Genomic DNA, 24,430 nt, shown 5'->3' on the forward strand with positions numbered 1-24,430 from the left:
CCATCCACCAGCCCAAACATTACACGTTTCTGTGCTAGCAGTAAGAACTGAAAATCATGATGACATTCCACATTATGAATATGCATATGTGAAATAATCCCTGAAATAATCCCAAAAATGCTTACCAGGAAGTAAGCACCATTAAAGTCAGGGGGATCTGCTTTTGGGTTAAAGATGAGATTGCCTTGCAAATGCGACTGTACAATGCCCATTATAAGTATCTGTCTACCAACATTACATAAATAGAGTGACATCAGTGTTGCATGAATGAACTTTCCCTTGTGTACATGCTGCCTAAAACTGATGAACTTCCAACCCTTTTGTTACTGGTAATGACTTTGTCCCTGGTACATAAAATTTGAAATAAACTTTACTGCACATATAAAGAAAGAAATAATTTAAAAAGGCAGCACTGTCAAACTTTGCAGGAAAGTAAGATATATGCATAAAACGTTTAGATGGGAGGGAACCTAGTTATTGGGGATAGGGGCAGAATGGTTGGCCTTTCAGATTGAAAGGCAGATGTCAAATGCTTGAACAAACATTAGAGAATCCTTCAGGAAACCTGTTGCATTAAACAGAACCACTGGAGAAAACCATCAAACTAAATGACATTGATTTCTCTCCCTACCCCCTGCCTCTCTCTCTTAGAAAATATACAATGGCCTACAGAAAGACATTTAGAATTTAAAGCAACAAGTCCAACACAGCACATCTGTTTTCACTGCAAATACAATGTATTTGCACCACTGCAACTAAAAGCAAAAGCAAGCCAGACCCACCACATAGCACTTAATTTTCCGAAAGTCAGAGACACAGGTGTGCATTAGACTGCAACTCCCTGAGAAGGCTGTGTGGTGAGGCTGGCGATGCTCCACGCCTTCTGTGCCTTGCAGATTTCCCTAAGGCCACAACTTCTGTGACACCAAAGAGCCTTGCGCTACCCGTGGCTCGGTCACTGCACTTTTTCGGTAAGAGCCCCAGCTGGAATTGAGACTCTCTTAAATGCAACAAGTAAGAAAACCAGATCTGTCTCAATGAATTGTGTTCTTTATGAGTAGAAAAGAGCAAGCTCACATCCTAATTCCTTTGTTCTTATTATATTCTTGGTGAAATAAAGCAAAAGGTGGCAGGAAACTTTACAAGTATTCAAATTTGTGGAACTGTTGCTTATCAACAGCTACTTTGTCAACATAAACAAACAACATGCCCCCAACTACCTGAAGTTCCTCACAAGAAAACAAGGAAGGGAAGGGAAAGAAAGGCAACTATATTAATGTGAATAACTGCAGTTTTGTCTATTTAGCTGGCAATCATTTATCTACTTACCTGGAAGTACTGTATGCCCCATTGAACACAGTAGGATTTATTTCAGAGCAAACATCTGTACAATTGTACAACAGTACACATAGATTTGGTCTTCATTGTGGGAGATTGTGGAGATGAAAAAAGACCTTCATGGGAAAGTTAGGGTTTAACATAACAAGTGTTCCGTGGTTGTGTAGCTCATAAACCTAAAAACCACAACTGAACTCACCGACATTCTCTGTGCTTGACGTTGGCCAACATATTTTATGCAAGATGGAGACCACCTAAAAGGTTGCAATCTGATCTAATGGAGGATTGAATTTAGGTCTTGCTCATCTCCAAAAGACAAACATTATGACCTGGCTTCATAGCTATCCTCTAGATGTTATTTGAATTTATTCTTGCATGGATAAACTGCTGGCTGGAGCAAGAATAGAAACTCATCTGTTTCTCTTTAGCCATTGTTTTTAAAGTGCCTAACATACAAAGGAAAGATGCTATTGTGGTTCCTATCCTTATTTGTCCTTCACTGGATGTAATTAATACTGCTGGTGTGTGCGTGTGTGTATCTGTTAATGAAAGTGTGGCTTCTTTTTCACATCTCCACAGAACATTTCGGTCCTAAAAGCAAGCTGTCACTTGACATAGGGTTAACATAAAAATCATGTCAAGCATCTGATGTGGCATCTGGGAAGAAAGCCAGCATTTAAGAATCACTAGTTTGCTTCCACCATGAGTGACTAGAAGAGCTGAACAAATAGGTTTGTAATCCTTATGTACTGAAAGAATATCTTGTGGGTGAAGTAATTCCATTTTGTTAGAAGCAGGGGCTCCTTTCTAATTACATATCTGGTACTGAAATCAGTAGAGTTTAGCTGGCAAATGCAATTCATAATGCAAAGTTCCTGGAAATTTTGAAGACACTGAAAATTGGTTTCTGTGTTTCTCTGGAAATAGTGAATCTTAAAATAAAATAAAAATACATGTGCTAATTGCTGTAGGACTATTTACTGCTGCCAGGATTGGTAAAACAGGGCATTCTACAGCCTTTTTCTATATTGCTGGAGTCTTGCACAAAGGGGAAACCTTCCCCAGCCTAAAGCCCTTCAGATGGTTTGGACGACATCTCCCATCAACTTCACCCAGCATAGGCAAATTGGACACCAAGATGGGCAAAGCTGTTTTGAGCACTCACCCATCAAACAGACAGTTGGTGTCAGATTGGCTCTCCAAATGTCATTGGTTTATCGTCTCCATCATCCCTGAACAATAGCCATGCTGTCTGGAACTGTTGGAAATTGTAGTACAGCAAAATCTGGGTTACTGTTGGGTTGGAGATATGGAAGGCAGAATGTATTTGGAAAAAGAGGGCAAGCACAGAATATTTGATGACTATTACATTAGCCAGATGTCTAACTCTATTCCCATGAGAGTATAGGGGCCAGAGTTAGCATGAGGTGTAACAATAGAAAATAATCTGATAAATTGTGTCCCTACAGTCAGTTTAGTGGACTACATCATATCAATGACCATTTTACATCTGTTTCATGGAAGTCTTTCTGGAGAACTTCCAACTTTCTGTTTTGTCTCCACTCCCTCAGTATTGCATCAAAATTCATAGGTCCTTTAATTAGGTTCTGTGCTATGAACCATTTCCTGTGTCAAACAAATTGGCTATTGATGAGTATGTAACCTTATTAGGAGAGTAGCATAAAACAGCATGGAACACAGTTCCACACAGGGAAGTTAGCTATTCATTGCACAGTAACATTAAGAGAGCAAAAATAATTGCAGCTGTATTTAAGGGGGAGAATGCTGTAGAGCATTCTTGCAGTGCTCTTTAAGGGGAGAGGCCATAGCTCAGTGGCTTGCCTGCAAACGCTCCTATAGCACCTCCAGGGGCAGGGTGGGAAGACGTCCATGAATTTCCCATTTTCACTTTCCCATTTTGTGCCTTCTCCCCCCCTCTCGACTCCCACACCAACTGCTCTGCTTCCCCTCTCCTCACCACTGCTTCTTCTCATGCTACTTTCCTGCGTAAATAGACAAGTTTGTGGGGTGTTGGGTTTTTTTTTTTTTTTTTGAAAATTGGGTTTTAGTCATATAAGTGTGGAATACAATTCAGCCGTAATGTTCAACTATATGTTTTATTTTCACTTCTGTAGTGTTTCTTTCTGCAAAATATTTGGCTGCATTCTGTGATTGATTTTTGCCAGTTTGAGGAAAACAATCATACATTTGTGAATACAGATCTATAGAAAGCAGCAATGGTGAACATATTTATGGAAAAGTTGCTATGGAAAAATAAACAAAAATCACAAGGAAGTAGAAATCAACAGATATTAGGAAGCCAAAAGTATGTTGGGAAACTGAACATATTTTGAAGATATCTTCCCGTGCATTTGAAGGATAGAATGTGAACTGATAGAAAAGATAAATGTAGTTAGAGAAGAATGAAATGTAGCACTGCAACACAGCCTTTGCCAACCTGGTGTCTTCCAGATTTTTTGACTACAACTCCCATCAGCCCCTGCTGGCATGACTGTAATATATAGGACTGATGGGAATTATGGTCCAAAACATCTAGAGGGCACCAAGTTGTTGAAGATTGCTGTAAAATAACCACTTACTTGCCTTCCTCTTGCACTTTATCACCATTGAAAGAAACTGAATGGTGATGTACCCATTACTCTATCTGGAAACAGACTAGCTTGTAGAGAAGGCTCGAGTAGAATATACATTCCAGATCCCACCATCGATAGGGGACAAACCTTACTATGTTAAGACAAACTAAGACCGCATTAATGTGGTCATGTTCAGGTCCAAGATCTTGTGATGCCAGAGTTTGTTGGTTCAATCTAGTTACGGTACATAAGAAATGCTCCCAAGGAGCCAGCGCCATAATATTAACCAGATTATTTAGCAGTCTTGTAGTCTTTAAGTGTGCTTAAAGCAGAATTTTATAACCATCCATTTTTGCATGTCTAAAGCATGACATTAGATGAAAGGAACAAAAAACAAACACCCCCAAAACAGATGGCCATATCACAAAAGAATGATACAGCTACATTAAGATAGCTATTGAGATCTGGCTAGCATCCTGTGTAAAAACAAGGGCACAATACTTTGGGTAAAATATGCAGAATCTGAACAATGAGAAGAGGTTGTTGCTATAAATTCAGAGAAAGGGTACATTTTTAAGCTTGAAACTCAGAAGATAATATTGAGGACATAATTTCTATGTTTTAATAAGAAAGTGAGGAGTCAGAACGGCAGATGATTGGAAGAGTGGGCCATGAATGTGTGGTAATTACAGTGTGCTACTGCAATCTCAGAACTGATGTAAGTATGCAATACAGAGTCATTTGAATTCAAGTCACGATGCATCCTCAAAGAGCCCAGAGTGACAGTGCTCAAGGTAACTTGAAAGGTATGTTGGTTTGAGTCCCAGGGTTTGGGGGGTGCTCCTAGATCCATTGCTGTTTACTAGAGAAATCCAGCTGACTCAGAGTGCCCATTGCCAACTTTAGTTGGTGCATCACCTATGGCAATTCCTGGACAGGAGTTACATTGGTAACTCATGATTAGACTACTGTAATGCGTTGTAAGTGGGGCCTCTCTTGCACCTGATTAAGAAGTGGCAGTTGGTGCAAAATGCAGCTGCCAGGTGGAACATCCAGCTTTACACATTTCACACCAGTGTTGGAAGATCTGCACTGGCTGGCTATTAGCTGCTGAGCCACGTTCAAGGTTTCATTGTTGACATTTACTGCCCTAAGCAACTTTGGACCAAGATGCCTAGCAGAGTGTCTGTCCTGGTACAGACCTAGCTGATCTTTGAGATTTTCTAAGGAGACAGCCGGCAGGTTGTCACCAGTGAAAAGTGAAATTCCCCCCTCAAGTGGTTTGCGGAGACAGTAATGACCTTTAAACACCTTTTTAAAACTTATGTGTACCCACTCTTTCCCAAACACTGAAGCTTTATTTTTATTTTTGTTTTGTACACTACTCAGTTTTATCTGCAATATACAGTTGTTGTTTTTTAATCTAATTTTTTTTAGGAAGTTGTATTGAGTGTTTGTGGGGATTTTAGTTTACGTAAACCACTCAGAGATTTTTTTTATTATATTACAGGGTATACATTTAAAATAAATATACAGATTGGGCAAAGGGAATGTATCCAAAACTGAATTAGATTAAAATATCATTACATAAAGGACCGCCTTCACAGGGAGATAGATTGTGTCTGTGTGTGTAGCTGCATTGATTCTCCTAACCTCTGAGCTGCTTGCTGTAATGCAGACTATGGTACCTTTCTCCCAGAAAGGTCTCAGTGGTTATTGCTATACTACTACTACTTATTTGTACCCCACCCATCTGACTGGGTGGCTTCCAGCATATAAAAAAACATAGTAAACCTTACAGAGCTTCCCTTTCTGGGCTGCCTTCAGATCGTTTCCTAAATGTTATATAATTACTCATCTCCTTAGCATCTGATGGGAGGGCATTCCACAGCATGGGCACCATTACCAGGAAGGTCCTCTGCCTGGCTTCCTGTGGCTTCACTTCACAGTGTGGGAACCGCCAGAAGGCCCTTGGTGTCTGGGCTGAACGATGGGGATGGAGACGCTCCTTCAGGTATACAGGGCCGAGGCCATTTAGGGCAACTGTGGCTCTATCCCATTGGATTTGTCCTGAACAGAGCATGCAACACCTGTGCTGAAAGGTCTACAGTTAACATTCTTGGCACAATTTGAAGTGCTTAAGGTCAATCTACCTTGAACTAGGCCTCTTCCTGAATGAACTTGTCCACACATTGAGTTCAGAAGTTGGGCCCCTGTTTGAGTGCCAGTATTGTCTGATTTTGGATGGCTGGAATGAAGGGTAAGAACATAAGAGGAGCCCTTCTTGATCTGGCCAAAGGCCCATCTAGTCCAGCATCCTGTTCTCAAGGTGGCCAATCAGATTCCTAGGGGAAGCCCACAAGTGGGACATGAGCTTATCAGCACTTTCCCCACTCATGTTCCCCTGCAACTGGTATTCACTGTCTCCAATACTGGAGCTGGCACACAGCCATTATGTCTAGTAGCCACATTGTTAATGGTGGCATCTGCATTGTAGAATGCCCTCTCAAGAGGCTTGTCAGGCTGCAGTTCTGTATTTATTAGAAGTCTGGAAGTCATGAATTTTATCTCAGACTTACCTAACCATTTTTTTAACGAATCACTGCTTATTTACTTGTTATTCAGGTTGCTTATTGTTAAGCAATTTTATTGTACCAATCTGTTTCGAACCATTAAAAAAAAAACTCCCTGAAACAGCATTAAAGAATGTGGCAGGATGTAAAATCAAATCTGATGAAGACAGATGTCTCTGTTGACTATCACCAGTGAGTATCACATCTTGAGGAACTCTGCATGAAGCTCAAGGGTATATAGCCCCATAAATAGAAATTAACAATGGCTATATTCCTCTGTTCGGCTCTGCACACTGCAATTCTATTGATATTAATGGGCATCAAGTATAATTCAGTGCAGGACTGAAAGCCAAAGAAAATATTTTCTCAAACCATGGGACCCCGCACAAACAAAGTTGCAAACATCACCACTTGGGGCTCAGAAGTGATTTAAATGGGATCTCTATTTGTTTTGCAGGCATAAAAGCAAACATATCCCGTGTGCCCGAGAGACAAATGTGGTTCTACTAAAAACCAAGGTAAGTTTCCCTTGCCTCAAGTCAGGTCTGTATTTCATTTGAAGTACTTAATGTTCAGGTCCTTGAAATGCTGGATGGTAGAGCTAAATGAGCTTGCTTTGTTTGAGCTAACTTCTCCTTACATATACATTTCTAAAAATGTATTAAGGTTTTTCCTGCAAATGAAACAAAGCAAACCACTTCTACCAGATGGTAATGACATTGGCTACTTCATAGGGTTACTTCCATTAACAGATGGACTAACTTCCATGCCTTCCGGGTTATACAGCCTAAGTTTCTTTCTCATCTACTTTAAATGCCCACCATACTACAGGTCTGAGGACTGTGACTCACTCATGCTTCCTGTACTTCTGTATTTGTACATGAAGTTCATGTCAAAAGCCATCATGAAAGGAGAGACCACATTTCAAATGTTAATATAGTCCTTGGAGCTTCACAGATTCTAGCTAACACACAGCAGAGAAGGGTGACTTTTTCCTCTTACATTCATTCTCATCTCTGTCACAATGCAGGTGGGGTGGAATATTTTCCATATTAATCTAGGAAAGCTAATCCCATCTGTGGTAAAAGAGAAAGCGGTGGGTGAAAGAAAGCTATCCCTGAGGGTTAAAACATACACAATCAGACATGACAAGCAGTGCAAGCAACATGAGGTCCAATAGAGGTTATCAGGGGGGAAAGGAAAGGTACTTATTAGAAGTTGAATTGCCATACATAATTGTGTGAAAGGTTCAACTGGTATCTTGACAGCCAATCTTGAAAAAGCAAGAGTCTTTTGAAAAGGAGTATGTCAAGGGAAAAGTATGAGAAGTGTGTGTCCAAAATATATCCAGTCAATCTTCTTGTTAAGACAGTGAACAAAAGGAAAGCAACACACATACACACACACACAAAACCCCAAGGTAATAATATATGATGTTTCTGCCAGCACCTAAGACTGGCCTGTCACGCAACAGGGTGAAGTGGTTTTTTCCAGGCAGCATCATGAATGTGGATGCAGAGAAAGTAACTGGTGTCTTTAATGGTGCAACAAGACTTTTCAAGTGCTGGTCCTATCAGGGAGAGGAGGGGATGATTGGAAGTGCCATAGCTCAGAGGTAGAGCATCTGTTTTGCATGCAGAAGATCCTAGGTTCAATCCCTGCTACCACTAGGTGGGACTGGGAATGTCCTCTGTCTGAAAACCTGGACAGTCATTGCCAGTCAGTCATACTGATCTAGATGGAATCAATGGTCTGACTCAGTATAAGGAAGGTTTTGATGTTCCTATTTGGCTTCTACTTCAGACAGCAAAATTTCATGGGCCAGCACTGCCAATGATTAAGATCCCAAACAGTTCTCTGTCCTCCCCAGTAGGCATACACAAACGGTACTCACCCTTGCTTTGGCACCAGAATGGCTCTTATCCCAGGCCCTCTAAACAGGAAGCTGTTCATTTTAGGTCACTTTCATTTTTTGGACTCAGTTACAGATACCCAAGTAGAAACTACAATAGTAGTAGTATTTCAGAAATTCCTTGGTACAGAAATAATATGAGAGATATAAAGGGAGAAGAGGAGGAATGAATAATAAATTGTCAATTGTCAAACTATGACACAGGAACAGAAAAGAATTAAATATGAAAAAGAAGTAAGAAAAGAAAGATGGATCTAGAAGAAAGAAAGAGAAAGTTAGATGAAGAGGATTTCATTCCTAAGGAGTATATTCCTTGGGCCAGTTGGCAATGGAGCATTCCTGTTTTCCTGGCAAGCACCTGAATGCTTTCCTGTTCCAAGTTGACATATGTTCCACCAACACAGAGATGAGGTTTTAAATGCAAATGTGTCATCTGGAATGACCTGAGGGTATTAGTAGTTGTATTTAAGGATGCATGCCCAAATTCAAGGGAGAGATAATTGCATTTTAAAAACTTATTTGTTAAATTTGTTAAATCCTTCCTTTTCACCAAATGTTGTTCGGACATATACACTAGCCCTGCATCTATCTCTGTATATCAAGCAGTGACCTTTAACATCAGCTCAAGAAACCTCATGTTGAATGGTCAGAAATAATTTAGATTCATTGGTCAGTCTGTCTCATTTGGTCATTAGTTATTGTATTCTTTATTTATTGCATTTACATATAAGTGGTCTTACAGTTCAGTATTTTTCTTTCATTCATCTTGTTTAAAATCACATGCAGCCACCACCTCTGCAACTCTACATGACACACACAACTGATGCCCATGATTTAATTTGCCCAAGGCAGCTTCTGCCCACCTGGTACACTTCAAATATTTTGGGCTACGACTCCCAACTGCCCCAGGCAGCACAGCTGCGGTGTAAAGGATCACCAGGACTTTATGTCGACACTTGCTTCTCAAACATATGTAGCAATCATGAAGAAGTATGCTGCTTGATGGATAAATAATGTTTTGCTTGAATAATCACAACCAGCCGATGCATTGAGGACCACAGATAAAAGGCGCCAGGCCAGAGGGCATAAGGTGTAGGCAGGTTTTGGCCTTGGCAATTCTTCTTTCAGAAATGAAGCGCCACTTGTGTTTATCACATCCTGATGCTGAAACTTCACATTATTAACTTACAGGTACTTCACTGCTTCCAACTATGTAAATATCCAGAGTCTGTAGGAAAAGCAAACCTAACCTGAAGACCAGATGAACCCAGGTACATTATCTTTATCCTTAAGTACACAAGTGGAAGCTGACTTAGCTTACATTTAAACAGGAAGATGTGATTAGTCTTTAATATTTTAAGTGTTTGTTTAACTTTAGTTTCCCAGTTCATTACCTCAGCTTTAAAGCTACTGAAATGCAATTAACTGAACAGGCTAAGAAGGGGTGGGAAGAACTAATTGCTGGCCAAGATATGGGCTTGAAGACAATAACTGATTGAGCAATTCAACAGAACCTGTTGGGTGTGATTTAATTACTTGAGAAATTTTTTTGGGTGTTGCACTTAGAGAAATTAAATAAGAATGACTTTAAGGTGGGTTTAAAAGGCAGCCATATTTAGATGCAAGCAAAAAATACATTTCCTGGCACAGGTCCTTGGCCATCCACAAAACATGTTGTTCAATGCAACTCACGGCCGTCTCACATTAAGTAGATGAGATACGGCTTACTGCCTGTGTGGGACAATAAAATTGCTCTTTTTGAAAGACCATTAGTGGGCAACCACCCTAAACTATTTTTAAAAGCATTTAACTGATTCTCTAATGCTCCTTATTATGGCTGAGGGCATGACCCACTTGGAATAACATCCAAGGCTATTCTCTCTTCAGTTCTAAAGCCAGACTTTCCTGGGAGGGGAAGGGAATAGAGAGGGTCCAAAGGAAGCCCAGTGTTTCAGAGATCATGTATTGTAAGTTAACTGATATGGACCACTTGCTGGGGGCTCTGCCCCATCCACGCTCCCTTTTGTTTTCAGGTATGTGTCATGTTCACTCAAAAGATTATATGGCCAAAAGAGGACTATAGGTTCCCCATCTCTGGTTTAGATTGGAAGCTCCTTGGGGAAATATTCATTGACAAAGTAGAAGGGCAGGAAATGACTGGATGTTGTGGCACACTGTATGCACAGCACTCTACAAAAATTCAGAAATAAAACGGAGAACGACAGAGAATTCCTAATGCTCTGGTTCTCATTTTCTTTTGCTGGGTGCATAATGTTTTTACCTTGGATGCACCTGGCAGTATCATTTAAAAAAACAAAACCACTTCTCTTTTTACAAGGAACTGTGCCAACCACTCATGTTGTGCTTCCTAATACCCCGTTTGGAAGTCTCCCATACCCCTATCAAGCATTCAATAGCTAGATTGCATTTCTTGAAACATCAGTAGTGTATAAATGTGTCTATTCATATAAAGTTATAGCCATGTATTTTGGGATTAGAAAATCTCCCTAACTTGATTCACCACCAGGCAAAGGGACAGAAAGAAGTTATAGTCTGGGAGAAGCTGGGAAGAACATTGCTTGCCCTGAGTAGGTGACTAGCTACTGTATTAGAAAAGTTAAGTCTGGTTAAAAAGAGAAAGCATTTCTACCACCAGAGGGTAGTACAAGAGTGAGGAAAAAAGAAGAAAAATGTGATTTCACTGGAAGTTCTGGAACTTGAGAATTTTGAATAAAAGACTAACTTGCTGGGTGGCTTTCCCCTGTGTTGCTGTCTATAAATGTGTGGCTCTGGAAAACTTAGTGGTCTATGAAAAAATATCCACCAAAGCAGGGGGAACATGTACTAAAGACTTTTGTGCATCTTCCATAGAAGTCAGGTGGGACATTTAAATCTTATACAGCTATCCTTATATGTCTACTCAGAAGTAAGCCCCATGGAGTTTGATGGGAGTGTGCATAGGACTGCAGCTTTTGCTCCAAGAAGAGTGATTCTGGAGGTTTCAATGGAATGAGAAATGGTAAATCATAGGTCACCATAAGATTCTTGAAGGAGGAATCTGTCCACTTGTATTCCGCAATGCCTCATGCATACTAATGGTGTTGTAATGTAGTAGCTATGTAAAGAAACAATAGAAAGAATGACAAAAGAGCAAGCAAAAATGACTGGGTGATATCCAAGGTTAGTCATAGTAGACCCACTAAAAGCAATAGTCTTAAGTAATGGAATCTACTCAGAGTGTGACTTAGTTTGTTTTTAACCACTGTCCTAGAACCAAGTAATGCTCAGAGAGATAATGATGAAAAGATAACTTTTTAAAAGTTATGTAATTCCTTCTGTCCAATGAAACAAATCTTGCTAATAAATGTGTTCTCTGTGAAATCAGATACGGTCTCCATAATATGGCAAACACACAAATGTGCAATTGTCACTTTCTAGTGCCTAGAGGAATGCTTCTAATTTCCTTTGTATTTAATTTATTACCTGTGGCCAACCACAGAGCTCGATCCAACTGCCTAGGTTTCTGCTTCCAGTTTCTGTGACCCACTGAGTTTTGATCACCAAGTGGGCAAAGTAAACACAGCAGAGCTTGCCTTTTGAAATCCAACTGCTTTGTCACAGAAATGTATTCTTTACTGCTTTGGTTCTCACTGAAAAGCACCTAAGACTATGGTTCCTCCAAACAAAGATTCAGGAATGTAAGACCTTCACAGGTATTTAAAGGAAATGAAGACAACCTAAAACTGTGTGGTTGCAGTGGTGGGGAGAGTGGAGATCTTATTTCTACAGTAGTAGCCAAAACATTTCAGGTGGCATGTACCGGTAGTTTCAAGGTAGGGGTTGCTCCTTGGATCTCCCAGGACCAGGTCACCCACTTTTCAGAAAACTGGGAACAAGGATGAAGAGAACAGGGAATCAGATTGCTTCGTAATTAACTGTGCTTAATTTATAAGTGTCAGAGGTCAGTCCTGACTGGGGTTGCCTTTTCAGTCCTGCTCCGCATGAGGGCTGCCTATGATGACTTTAGCAACAAAGACATTTTGATTTATTCATACTGCACTTTTTTTAAAAGAGCAAACAGTGTAAGTTACGCCAGTTATCCATATGCTTACCTTGTAAGGTAGGTCACTATTATTATTTTATGACTTGCAGATGAAGGGCTGTGGCTGAGACATAGTGGCTTGCCCAGCAACCACTAAGGGTCTTTTCCTCCCCATTGTTTGGCATACCTAACAACAACCACCCCACCCCCCAATAAGGGTACCTAAACTCTGAGAAATTAAGAAGAGACCTGATGTATAAGGCCAAAGGCTGTTCTCACAGTGTCCAACCAGATATGGGAAGGCAAATGCAGAGCATAGGAACTCTGCACAGGATCAGGCTGCACAGTCACAACCCTCGCATTCCTATGTATGCTTATTTGAAATGGAAACACAGCGCACTGAACATACTTCCCACTGCATATGCTCAGATGCCTTATTCTCCAGTCCTAGCAGTGTAGTTTCTAACAGAACTGGGTATGGGCGTAGCCAGGATTTTTGTTAGCGGGGTGGGGGGGGGTGGGGGAGAGGACTGTTAGGGGGGCAGTATCAACACAATTGGTCAGTTAAGTATTTCTATTGTTTTACTTGATGGGGGGGCAGCTGCTTCCCTGCCCCCTCTCGGCCATGCCCATAGAACTGGGTAAAAATGTGCAACCCTTCCTGCACACAGAAAGTCCCCCCCCCCCATATTTCTGGTGGTGAAAGTAGTCTGGCCAATTAAACCTGGTTGGCAAAATGAGTTACATGGTTCTCATGGCTGTACACTCCTGTGCTTCTGGGGAAAAAAATCAAAGCCCTAGAGAGGATCCAATAAAAAGCCGAAAGTTTATTCTTTGGTGGAAAATAAATACCTGTACAAATAAATTAATTCTCTAATAATTATAATTCCTCAGGTTTCAGGCCTGAATCCTATCTCAAATAGCTGTAATACCACGGAAATATTTTTGGGAAGGAATAATTTACCTCAGCCTTGACGATACAGCGGGTTCGTGCTAGTTTTTAAAAGGAGAAATGAAAGAGCCGGAAAGCCTGGCTGCTGTGTGAGGCGTCACGGCGGAAAAAGAAAGGCGCTTTGCTTATGCTCAGAGGCACTCTTTCCCCCTCGGCCGTGAGTGAGCCTGGCGCATGGAGCCCAAGCTTCGCGAGGTATCCTGCTGCAGCTCCTCTAGCGCGACGCTGAAGAGGACGCCCTGCGCGGAAGGCTCCGCTCTGCCCGCCCCTCCCTCCTTCCAAAACTTTCGCCCGACCTTCCCTGCCAAAGTTCCGAAGTTTGGTGACGTCAGCGGCGCGGCCGCCAATCCGCGCCGAAGGTGTTATTTTGGGGAGGGGAGGGGGGCGGCTCCTCCGGCTCCGGCGCCCGCCTGCTTCGCCTTGCCCAGTCCATGGAGAGGCGGCCGGCTGCGAGCGCCCCTGGATTGCTCCCAGCTCCGGCGGCTCTGATCCCGGGACCTGGGCGCTGCTGCTGCTGCCGCGGTCTCCAGGGGACAGGCTGGGCTTCCCGCCAGGCGCTTCCGACTGCGCTCCTGGGCTGCTGAGCTCCGTGGCTCCTTCTCCAGCAACCGGTTACCTGGACTGCGAGGCAGAGCAGGATCGGGCAGGTTGTGGCTTAAGCAACGGACCGGCCCCCTCTCGTCCACCCGCCCGCCCGTTTTGATCCTGTGCGCTTTCCGCCTGGGCTTGAAAGGCAACGCGACGATCCGTCCGGGGACTCGGAAAGAGATGCCTCCCGCACCGCCGGGCTTCCCTCGGCTGCTCTGAGATCGCTGCGTGGCGCCCTCGAGGGCTGCTGGTTGGGATCCGAGGCGCTTTTTTGGTGGGGTTCTCTTTTTCTCCCTCCCCACTTTTGCCCGGAGGAGAAGGCGAGCATGCTGGGCGCAGGGAGAACGAGCTGGGGGCGCCTTGGGCTGCTCCTCTTGGGGATGTGGAGCATCGCGCTGTGGCAGCGGACCGAAGGATGCCCGAGTAAATGTACCTGCTCCGGATCCAATGTGGATTGCCACGGACTGGGACTCCGAGCGGTGCCCCGAGGCATTCCCAGGAATGCGGAGAGACTGTGAGTACCAGCCGGAGGAGGGGGAGGCTGCTTTGCCCGCCAGGTTGCCGAGAAGGAGACTGCTCCTGCCGGGCGTAGATTAGACACAGCTGTTAAAATAAGATAGCCTAAGATAGAAACGGGGAGAGTGGTGCTTTCGCCGGGTTGGACCGCTGGCCACTGGCAGCTTCAGGGCACTGAAGTTCCTGGGGATTGTGAGCCACGGGGAGGTGCCGGGCTGCTCCTCTTAACTTCCTGGCAAGCAACAGAGCTCAAAGCACTCCAGGAAGAGAGAGCCTTATAAAGAGCCTTTGTGGGTTTCTTTTCTAATTGCATAGCAGCTTAGCCATTGTGTGTAAATGCTCAGGAAGGAAAAGAGGGAGTGTGTGGTGGGAGAACCACATGCAACAAGTATGCTTGGCATTTTTCCACATGATGCTCACTGGAATGTCTCATCAGACTTTGCGCTGGCTTACTGACATTTGCACATCCACATTCGCTCAAGGTGCTTCTGCTTGGTTGCAATTGGAGGGGGCATCTGACTGCCATGGTCAATATGTAGGGTCCTTTAAGCCTAGGCTGGTTTCTGGTTGCCTGCAAGGCTAACCCGAACAGTCTGTGACTAGTTCAGCCTCTGCCTGTTTCTACAGCTGGTTTTCCACGCGCATTACATAACTCTCTCTCTCTCTCTCTCTCTGTGTGTGTGTGTGTGTGTGTGTGTGTGTGCCTAGTGGATTTGGGGACAGATGGGCCCAAAAGATCTTCAAATAAAGAAATCCAAACATAAATGGGATGTGTTAAGTGACTGGAACCTTACCTTTCCCGTGTCTTGATAGATTCACTAAAGCAGTTCAGGAAATAGTCATCTCATCCCTGATCTAATGCGTGATTAGTTTTCATTTAGCATTTAGTAGGATTATGAAACCAGCCATATAGCCACAAATGAAAAGGCCTACATATTCCTCAGAAGTGAAAGAGCCTTATGGCACCTTAAAGACTTAACAGAGTCATTGTGGCACAAACTTTCATGAACTAATGACACTACATTGGATGCTCAACATGTTATATCCTCTGTTGGCTAAGGATGCGTACAAGAACCCATTCCTATTACACATGGGTACAGTTTTAAAAATGTAAACAGTGAGGCTTAAGAATCATAAAATGCCGGGAGTAGGTCTTTAACACTTGTGTTTACAAAATGGATAAACTGTGTGTGTGTATTAATCATTCATAATCTCTCTCTCTATATATATTATCTATGTATCTATCTACGTATATGAAATCTGCCAACACAACACTTCATGCATCAAATCCACTAGTCTATGCCACAGTGTTTCTTGAAGGTGTCGAAAACTGTATTTCTGCTATGGCAGACTAACACAGATTTTTTATATATTCCTAGTTACTGTTCTGTATTACTTTCCAAATACTTAAATGCCTAGTTGCTTTTGTTTGTGCACCCCATTGCCCTCTTTGAATCAAGTAATTTAATGTCGCTAAAACTTTAATCTAAAATTCTTGGAATTTTTTTAAAAAAACAGATAGGCCATTGGTTCATTATAGCAAAATCCCATAGGGTCATTAATATGCCCTCAAGTATCAGTGCTCTGATGGTGTTTCCTGCTTGGCAGGGGGTTGGACTCGATGGCCCTTGTGGTCTCTTCCAACTCTATGATTCTATGATTCTAAGTATTTAAATACCATCTTTAGGACCAGCTAATGCTCATGCTTGCACGGTGAATATCGGTCCTAATGAAGGCACAGCTTTGCTGACCCTGTGAAATCCTTACAAATAAGTTCCATTGTGAATTAAGTGGATTTAGGTCTAAGTACATGTGTTCAGTATTGAGGTGTCAGTTATGCAGCTGGAAGCGTGCAGAACTGAACACTTCAGATCACCTTCGTACCGTTTCACTATCTGGAGCCAGTAATAAATGAACTGAAGTATGGCTTAAATATGTCTTCACATGGCTAGTGACTGAGATTCTAAAAGCTTAAACTTGATTTATGAACATCTTCAAAGGAAAAAGGCTAGCAGACGGATCTCGACAGAACCTTGCATTTGAAGTTCTCTAATAATTTCACTCTACCCTTATGAAAAAAGAAAACATAACATTGAAAATGAGTGTCAAAATTTTTCTTTTGGAGCTGAATCCTTTTGGTTCCAGATGTTGAGCTTCAATCAACAGTGACATTTGATAGGGTCAAAAAACATTTGAAAATATGGTGTACAGTATACTGAAAATTATGACCCCACACTGTTATGATCTTAGTAATGTTGTCATCTTAGTAATCACACCATGTTTACACTTTGAAATATGAGTCTGAATAAACCTTCAGAACTACAATTTATCACCAAATGTTGAATGTTTTAGTTGGTAGTATGGACCTGTGGCCAGAATTAGGCACCTCTCATGCTTTCTGTGCGCCTGTGCAAAGTTAATGGAGATGTACCTAGTTTTGTGCCAGGACAATACAGCTTTAGCCAAAGTCTTTTTTTCCTCTTGGAGGCAGGTGTTCCAAGAGCTCCCCAACCCAATTGCAAACTATTCCCCTTTTTGGTGAGAAAAATCCTGACCAAATCTAGGTACATATAAGATTAAATACCTACTTCCCTGGTCCTCCCTGCATCCTGCTTCTTTTTCCATCAGTCAGTTGGGACAGGCACCACTATCACAAGCTGGTACTTTGGAGAAAGTTCCACATTGGTATGACAGGTATTGCTTGTGGCCCTTGGGGATAACAGGTCTGAAAAAGCAATAATTTTTAGTCCATAGCGAAAACTTGATGCATTTGTGGAACAATGTTGTGAATCAAAATGTAGGAATTGATGTAGCAGAGTTGTATTTAGTTCTGCATGCCTTTTAGTTGTGTGCTGCTAAACCCTCTACTAGTTTGCCATTTTTAATATGCCAGAAGACATGGAATAGAAGCCTGCACACCAGCTGCTTAAATACTCCAGCTTGATTAAAGTAGTATGCAGTGCAGTTCTATACATTTGTACTGAGAAGTAAGTTTTATTGTTTTCAATGGAGCTTACTTCCAGGAAAGGGTTTATAAGATTGCCACCTTAACTTTCTCTATCGGATTTGAGTCCAGGCAATGCAGTTCACATACAAGGGAATATGCCTTGTTGCACTCAGTGGGACTTACTGCGGAGTAAGCATGACTAGGATTGGGCTGTAAATGTCTTAAGAGTAAAATAATACCCTCACATTTTAAATTATCTGTGCGCTCCTCAGTGTGCAAATAGTAAGAGCAATCAAGACTTTGCCAGAGTGAGATATGAGAAAAGCAAAACCTGATAAAGTTTCACGTCAGTGTATCATGTGAAAAGCCCCACATAAGCCAAGAAAGCAAAGAATTCACCAACAAAATGAGAATGACTTTTACTGCGAGGACTTAATATGAGCCAGCTTTTTGCCGTTCCTTTTGCTGTTAATACATATGAGCTTGTGTTTTGGAAATCACATTTAAACCCTCAAGTATCATTACGATTCTGTTTTTCCCAAGCTAAAGCAGGAATTGTAAATATATTTCAGATTTAGACTTGTCTGAACTTAGTTAAGTGATATATATATGTGTGTGATTGCATCCAGACCTCTTAAACCTACAATTTAGCTTGCTGCTTATGGTCAAATAAATCCATTCTTTCTTAGAAATAAAACCTAAATTAGGTTCCATTCCTATGCATGCTTTACTTTGGAGTATGTCACATTGAACTCAGGTAGGACTTATTTTCCAAGTAAACATGGGCAGTCTCTTGGCCACATGCAGATATGGGATGGGGGTTATTGGTGTAGGAAATTGTAGAGTGTGATTGGAAAGAACCCTGAGATTATGACCACAGTCAATCTAAAACAAATGTCACTGGGAAATAGCATAGTGTAGAGTAGTTAACATGGTGGCCTCCAAAAATTGTTGGATTACAACTCTCATCAGCCCTGATCATTGGTCATGCTGGCTGGACCTGATGGGAGTTGTAGTCTGACAACATTTGTAGTGTGCCGTCTTGGCTACCCCTGGAAATGTGTAAGGCCTTCATGCCTGATCATTTGACTTTGGGGTGAGGGGGCTGAACCTGAGTTGCAGTGTAAGTGTGTTGGGGGTGAATCAGTGAGCAGAACTAACTAATAGAGACAAACTTCATACTCTGGGAATCACTACTTTGTCAGAACATTTAAAAAAGATGAAACAGACATTTAAGAAATAACTTGCTCTGGCAGTCACATATATTGCAATGCAAACAGTTTTTAAGATTTAGCCCTTGGGTTTGTGTGCTTATGAAATCTGTACTTGTAGCAGAAGTTCTTTTCCTGATGTTTGTGCCACAAATGCAGAATTTGGGGAGCTTGAAATCAGATGTCACAGCTGAAACTGGTTTCTTTCAACCTTGTTTGTGATCATTGGTAAGCATTTAAAATGAATTTTGTGCCGAAAGTGTTGCTGACTGGGACAAGTCTCGGGCTGTTTCTCTACTTTGCTTTCCAACCAGGAGCAAGAAAAATGAGCTGCTTGTTTTGTCATAATATCTGCAGCAATATATTAAGAAAATGTCTTTGTTAGTGGCAATTAGATCCTCAAGAAATCAAGCCAAAGCCTTTTAATTCTCAGTTAGATAGTTCTGTAATGCTCTAACTTGAAGAGTACCTCAGGAAGTTATATTACATAGAAATTGTTTATGAGTACTTCAGATTACTTTATTGAGTCTCCAAGTCCAGCAGGGATGTGTCCCTCCAGATGTTGTAGGAACAAACACCCATCAGCTTTAGCCAGCATGGCCAATGGGTGATGGGGCTTGGAGTCCAACAAAATCTGGAGGGCCACAGGTTCCCTATTCCTTGATCTAGTCTAAACTAGAATCACTAGAAACAGTTTTAAGCCCCTTCATAGTTATCCCAGAAAATTGTCCCTTCAGCAGAAGACTGCAAAGCGTTACTAAGGTTAAAAGTTCTTTACTAATTTATGTGCAGTGTTACATTTATATTCCACCTTTCCTCCAAGAACCTCAAGGTGGTGCACATGTTTTCTTCCTCCCCATTTTGTCCTCACAACAACCCTGTGAGGGAGGTTAGGCTGAGAGACTGCGACTAGCCTAGTGTTATCCAGTGACTTTCATGGCTGACTAGGGATTTGAACGCTTGGCCCCCAGGGCCTAGTCCAGCACCCTAAACCACTGTGGGTAGGTTGCCACCTTGCAAATGGGACACCAGATGCGTACACATAGCTACCCCAGTGCAGAAGATGGTGGGGCTGCCATGGATCTTCTTTCCCTCCTCAGTTCGCAGTCTCCTCCCCTCCCACCTTCCTCACCACATGTCTGGAGACTGAAGCAGCAGGTGAACAAGGGGCAGGCAACTGTACTGGGGAAAGCTCAAGTAGGAAAATCCACAGAATTTGGATTTAAAGATATGCACTCCATGTCTGGGTTGCAAGACTGACTCAAGGTGGTTTGTGGGAGTGGAACTCTGCTTGCTAAATGGAACATTCCCTTCCTGTCCTCTCTATGTGTCCCCTAACCCTCCACAGCAGATTTAGAGGGTCATGAAGAGAAAGGGGAGGTTCTGCTGCTTGAGAAGAAGCCCATTTTGCTTATGCATGGACACAATTGGCTGTAACCCAGAAGTGGAATAAAACTCTTCCCTCCCTGCACCTGGCTGGCTAGGGTTTGCTTCCCCATCCAGACACCATTTTCTGCAGCCTAAAACATGTTGCTTCCCCTGCTACAGGATAGGGCTTTGGTGAGTTGCACGTTGACAGGCCTGCTTGGGAGAAAAGACACTGGAGTGTGTATGAAGCTCCGTGACCAATCTTTAGCACGGGTTTGACCTGGTGGAAGCATTGGAAATGGCTTACCTTTTCTATTGATTTGCCAGTTGAAATATTTGCCCCCCTGCACTGTATGCCCCACACATGGGACTTTCCACTAAGCTACAGCCTACTAATGCTTTTTCGGCTAGCTGGCACAGTTGGATTTTTGAGAAAGTGCCCTGAGAGCTATTCACAAAACGGATGTGTTGGGGTGTGTGGCATATTAGCTGCCGCATCTCTAAGAGAGGACCACAAAATAGTGCTGAGATGCCTCCCACCAGTCACCCCAGGTGGGCACTGCTATGCTATCTCACAGAGAGAAGCTCTTTGCACCTCTTCTCTGTTTAGAACAGATGGCATAGTGGGCTTCCAATACTAGCATACAATCTGTACTTGCGGACAAGTTTAAAGGGATGTGTACACTGCAAGAGAGGCTGAGCCAGATAGTGAGCAGGAAGAGAAAACAGTGAGTCCTGTATTGTGGATTTTTACTGAGACCTTTTGGAGGGTGCTGGTGGGCACACTGGTGCCTGTGGGGATACCACTTGGCAAAGGTGAAACTGTTGATGTGCCTATATTAAGTGGCCTGTGGTTCTGTTTGATCAAAAGCTGCTAGCAATTGCTATAAAGCACAGTAACTGTCAGATAGCAAGGATTGCTGCATTTTGCAATACACGGCCTACTTTAGGCTTGCCTCTCAGTGTCTCTTGCAATTCTCACAGAGCTATGGTGATGTTAGCAATGTCACACATAAGCCTAAATAAACAATGCAGAAATTCCTTAGTGATACATCCTTCTAGCATCAGGAAGACTAAATACAGAGGACACAAATGGTGGTTAAAACAAAAAATACTTACGATGATTCACATAGTAAACACACAAGAGTGCCTACCATCTGCACTGCAAGAACCCACAGAAAACTATTTTCTTCTTAAACCTCAAGAAAGGAAAAAGTCAGATGAAAAAGAATTTAGGTTAACTCTGTGTGTTTTTTAGCCGCTTCCTCCCCACCCCCAAGGATGTTCGCAAATACCTTTCACATGAGCAGGTTCTGCTGCTGCATAGTTAGAGCATGTATGGTCTTCATTTTCTTAGTTGGATTAAGATGTGCTGCTAAAAGCCATAATTCATTATGCACTTCCTGTTCACAGAGTGTGGGAACTTTAAAAAGCACCCCTAATAATGGAGACTTGCTTGCCCTAACAGTCCCTTAAAATAAGTTTAAATAGGTAGTACTGTCCATTAAAAATGTTAAGCTTTGTGAGAAGTGCAGCTTCTCTTAAGGAGGCGCGCGCGCACACACACACACACACTGTATAGTATGAGTTACACTGACTGGGAAATAAAGTCTTGGATATATCTAATGCCAATATGATGTATCTGACTTTTAATCTTCCTGCGGAAATGTTGATGGGTCACTTTTAAAACAACGCAGACGTGCTGCCCATAGCCCAGCTGTGGGTTCTTGGTAAAACTGAAACATGCCATCTTAAAAAAAATATTGTTTACTGTCTGCCCTTTGCTGCTGAAGAACAAATAGTCCTGTATCACAGACAACTCTGAAGGCATTTTGCCAAGTTGCATGTGACCAAGAATTAATAATAATTCTTATGAGCCTTCTTTTGTCTGTCAAATTTAATTTGAGCAGAGCAGTCGGCATCAGAGTTGACTTTCAGATATACCACCACAGACGCATGCGCACGCACAGAGCCTCAAATGACCTGAGGATGTGCTGAGAGTTTAATTTTATATGCATCTCTTTTATCAACTTAAAATATGTGTCTTTGGTGCTCAAGGTGGCTACTCCGGGATGTTCATTTGGTGCTTACATGCAGAAGTGAGACAAAGTGGATACCTAAGAAAAAGTACAGTAGATTCCTGTTTTTTGTGAGGCTCTCATTCTGCATGGGCTTCGTTTGTTCTCCCAGGGGAGCAGCATGGAATGAAGTCTGCACTGATGGGACTGAATATGGATTGGTACCACATTTTCCTCCCCATTTCAGAACTAAGGTGTGGAAGGACAGCTTGTTCAAAGGGTTGATTTCAGTAAACATCTCCCTATTCTTTATGGCTTAAAGCATCCTTTAATTATTCATTTCCTGATTGCAGTCCACAGTTGGCAACGGTCTCTCCCACCTCATGTGTTTTCCAGTGGCTCCTTCTCCTGGTTACCAACTCTTTAATTCATTTTCTGAACTGAGCTAAATAAAGGGCCACTACCTGGGAGAACCAGAAATTGATTCAAAACACCCCAAATGGAGAGATCTTTGTGGCCTGTAATCCTAAACACAATTTCTAAGTAGTAAGTCCTGAATAGAATTTACTTTTGATTAAATAGTATCTTGTCTGTGAGAAGGAGCACTGCAGGTTGTTGTGGGGAACAGAGTGTCATATTGTGGTGTGTGTGCCACGGTTTTAATTCGACTTTCAGCTGATTGCTGAAGACCATCACCTTAGAAACATGCAAGAGCCCTTGGACTCAGTTACGCAGCTGCGAATAAAATGTTTTAAGTGCAATATATAATGGGACACTTCAATGTATTTTTTTAAAAAAGTCTTTTAAAAAGCATTTTCAGAATGGTTTTTATATGTGTGTTGATTTCACCCTTGTGTGGAAAAAGTTCTAAAACAGAGGCTGGAGATGCAGCAGCCATAAGTAACCCCACAGTCCCCCACACCCCAATCAGGGAAACACAGCAAGGCCTGTATCTGTTACCAGTTGGAACAGGGGTAGGAAACCTAAGGCCCGGGGGCCAGATGCGGGCCAATCGCCTTCTCAATCCGGCCCGCGGATGGTCCGGAAATCAGCGTGTTTTTACATGAGCAGAATGTGTCGTTTTATTTAAAATGCATCTCAGGGTTATTTGTGGGGCATAAGAATTTGATCGTTTCCCCCCCTTCAAAATATAGTCCAGCCCAGGGAAGGTTGCTGACCCCTGAGTTGGAGGGTTCTTGTGCTCTGTTAGTCAGACAGACAGACAGACAGTCTGACAGTGTCTCTCTCTCTCTCTCTCTCTCTCTCTCTCTCTCTCTCTCTCTTTCTTTTACTTTTCTAACATGTAGATGGGAGCTGCTTTCCTGTTCTGTTACCCCACACTGCTGATAATTATAATTTGTGTGTGAATACAAGAACTACAAGGGTGACCGAGTTGCCTGTGCCTTTGCCACTGTGGCTCTTGATTGGGTAGAAAGGGCATATGTGATTGTCCCCACCTATGTATTTCTGGTATTCATGGATTTCCTGCAGTAGTTTTTGTTGGTTTAGCTTAGTTTATTTAATAACTTGCTTTTTAAGTCCCAAGGGACTCTCCCAGTGTGACTTAGAATTGTTAAAACAACAAGAAAACAGTAAATAGTGATAAAACAATCTAGTGGCAAATCTGATTGGGATGGCATTTAATCTACTGGAGGTGCCCACGAAGATGGGGGGGGGGGAATTATCACTTAGTTGCCCTCCTATTGCAGACCTCTGTGGAAAATCCATTGTTCGGCTTGGGGAAACCCTCTAAAATAGTGTGAAAGGTAACGTGGGGGTAGGGCTGTAGCAGGAAGAGGGGGACATAGAAAATCACCCCCTTCCTCTTTGCTTAGCAGCCAGGAACATAGGAAGCTGCCTTATACTGAGTCAGATCATTGGTCCACCTACCTCAGTATTGTCTACCCTGACTGGCAACAGCAGCCCAGGCTTTTAGGGAGGGTTCTCTCCCAGCCCTTCCTGGAGATGCCAGGGATTGGACCTGGGACATTCTGCATGCAAGGCAGATGTTCTGCCACTGAGCTATGGCCGTTCCCTCCATTGGACACCGCCACTGGATCAAAATCTGCATGGAATTACGTAGTGGATTTCAAGCAATAAATTAAGCCATTTGAGCAGCCAGAAATCCCAGTATAAAAACCAAATAAAATATCAAGGCTGCAATCCTATAGCAATTATTTGAGCATCATTCTGAAGGACTTACTTCTGACTAGACATGCAGAAGATAGGTTATACAATGTCTAAAAATAAGCTCCTCTCCTAGCACCCAAAAGAAATCAAAGTCAGTACCAGGAGAGATTTGCACTGTTGGTACACCACAACTGAAAAGGCCCTATTTATGGTCACCCCTCTTCTCTAAAAGTAAGGGCAC

At 42.4% G+C, this 24,430-nt stretch overlaps 1 protein-coding gene and 1 long non-coding RNA gene across 3 annotated transcripts in view; both read left to right on the forward strand.

Moving 5' to 3' along the window:
• Positions 1-11,163, forward strand: part of LOC310755171 — a 38,987-nt gene extending 27,824 nt beyond the window's left edge. Inside the window, exons 4-5 of the long non-coding RNA XR_014544205.1 lie at positions 6,963-7,023; positions 9,609-11,163. This is a non-coding gene — a long non-coding RNA (uncharacterized lncRNA). The remainder of the gene's footprint in view (positions 1-6,962; positions 7,024-9,608) is intronic.
• A 2,648-nt stretch (positions 11,164-13,811) lies between these two features.
• The window catches only part of SLIT3 (slit guidance ligand 3), a 395,171-nt gene continuing 384,552 nt past the window's right edge, over positions 13,812-24,430 (forward strand). For both annotated transcript variants that reach the window (XM_083596748.1, XM_083596749.1), the window contains exon 1: positions 13,812-14,513. In XM_083596748.1, the coding sequence (XP_083452874.1) occupies positions 14,326-14,513 (188 nt within the window). In that variant the 5' untranslated portion in view covers positions 13,812-14,325. The remainder of the gene's footprint in view (positions 14,514-24,430) is intronic.

This window comes from Podarcis filfolensis, assembly GCF_964270895.1.
Source record: "Podarcis filfolensis genome assembly, chromosome: 2".
In the NCBI taxonomy this organism is placed as follows: Eukaryota; Metazoa; Chordata; class Lepidosauria; order Squamata; family Lacertidae; genus Podarcis; species Podarcis filfolensis.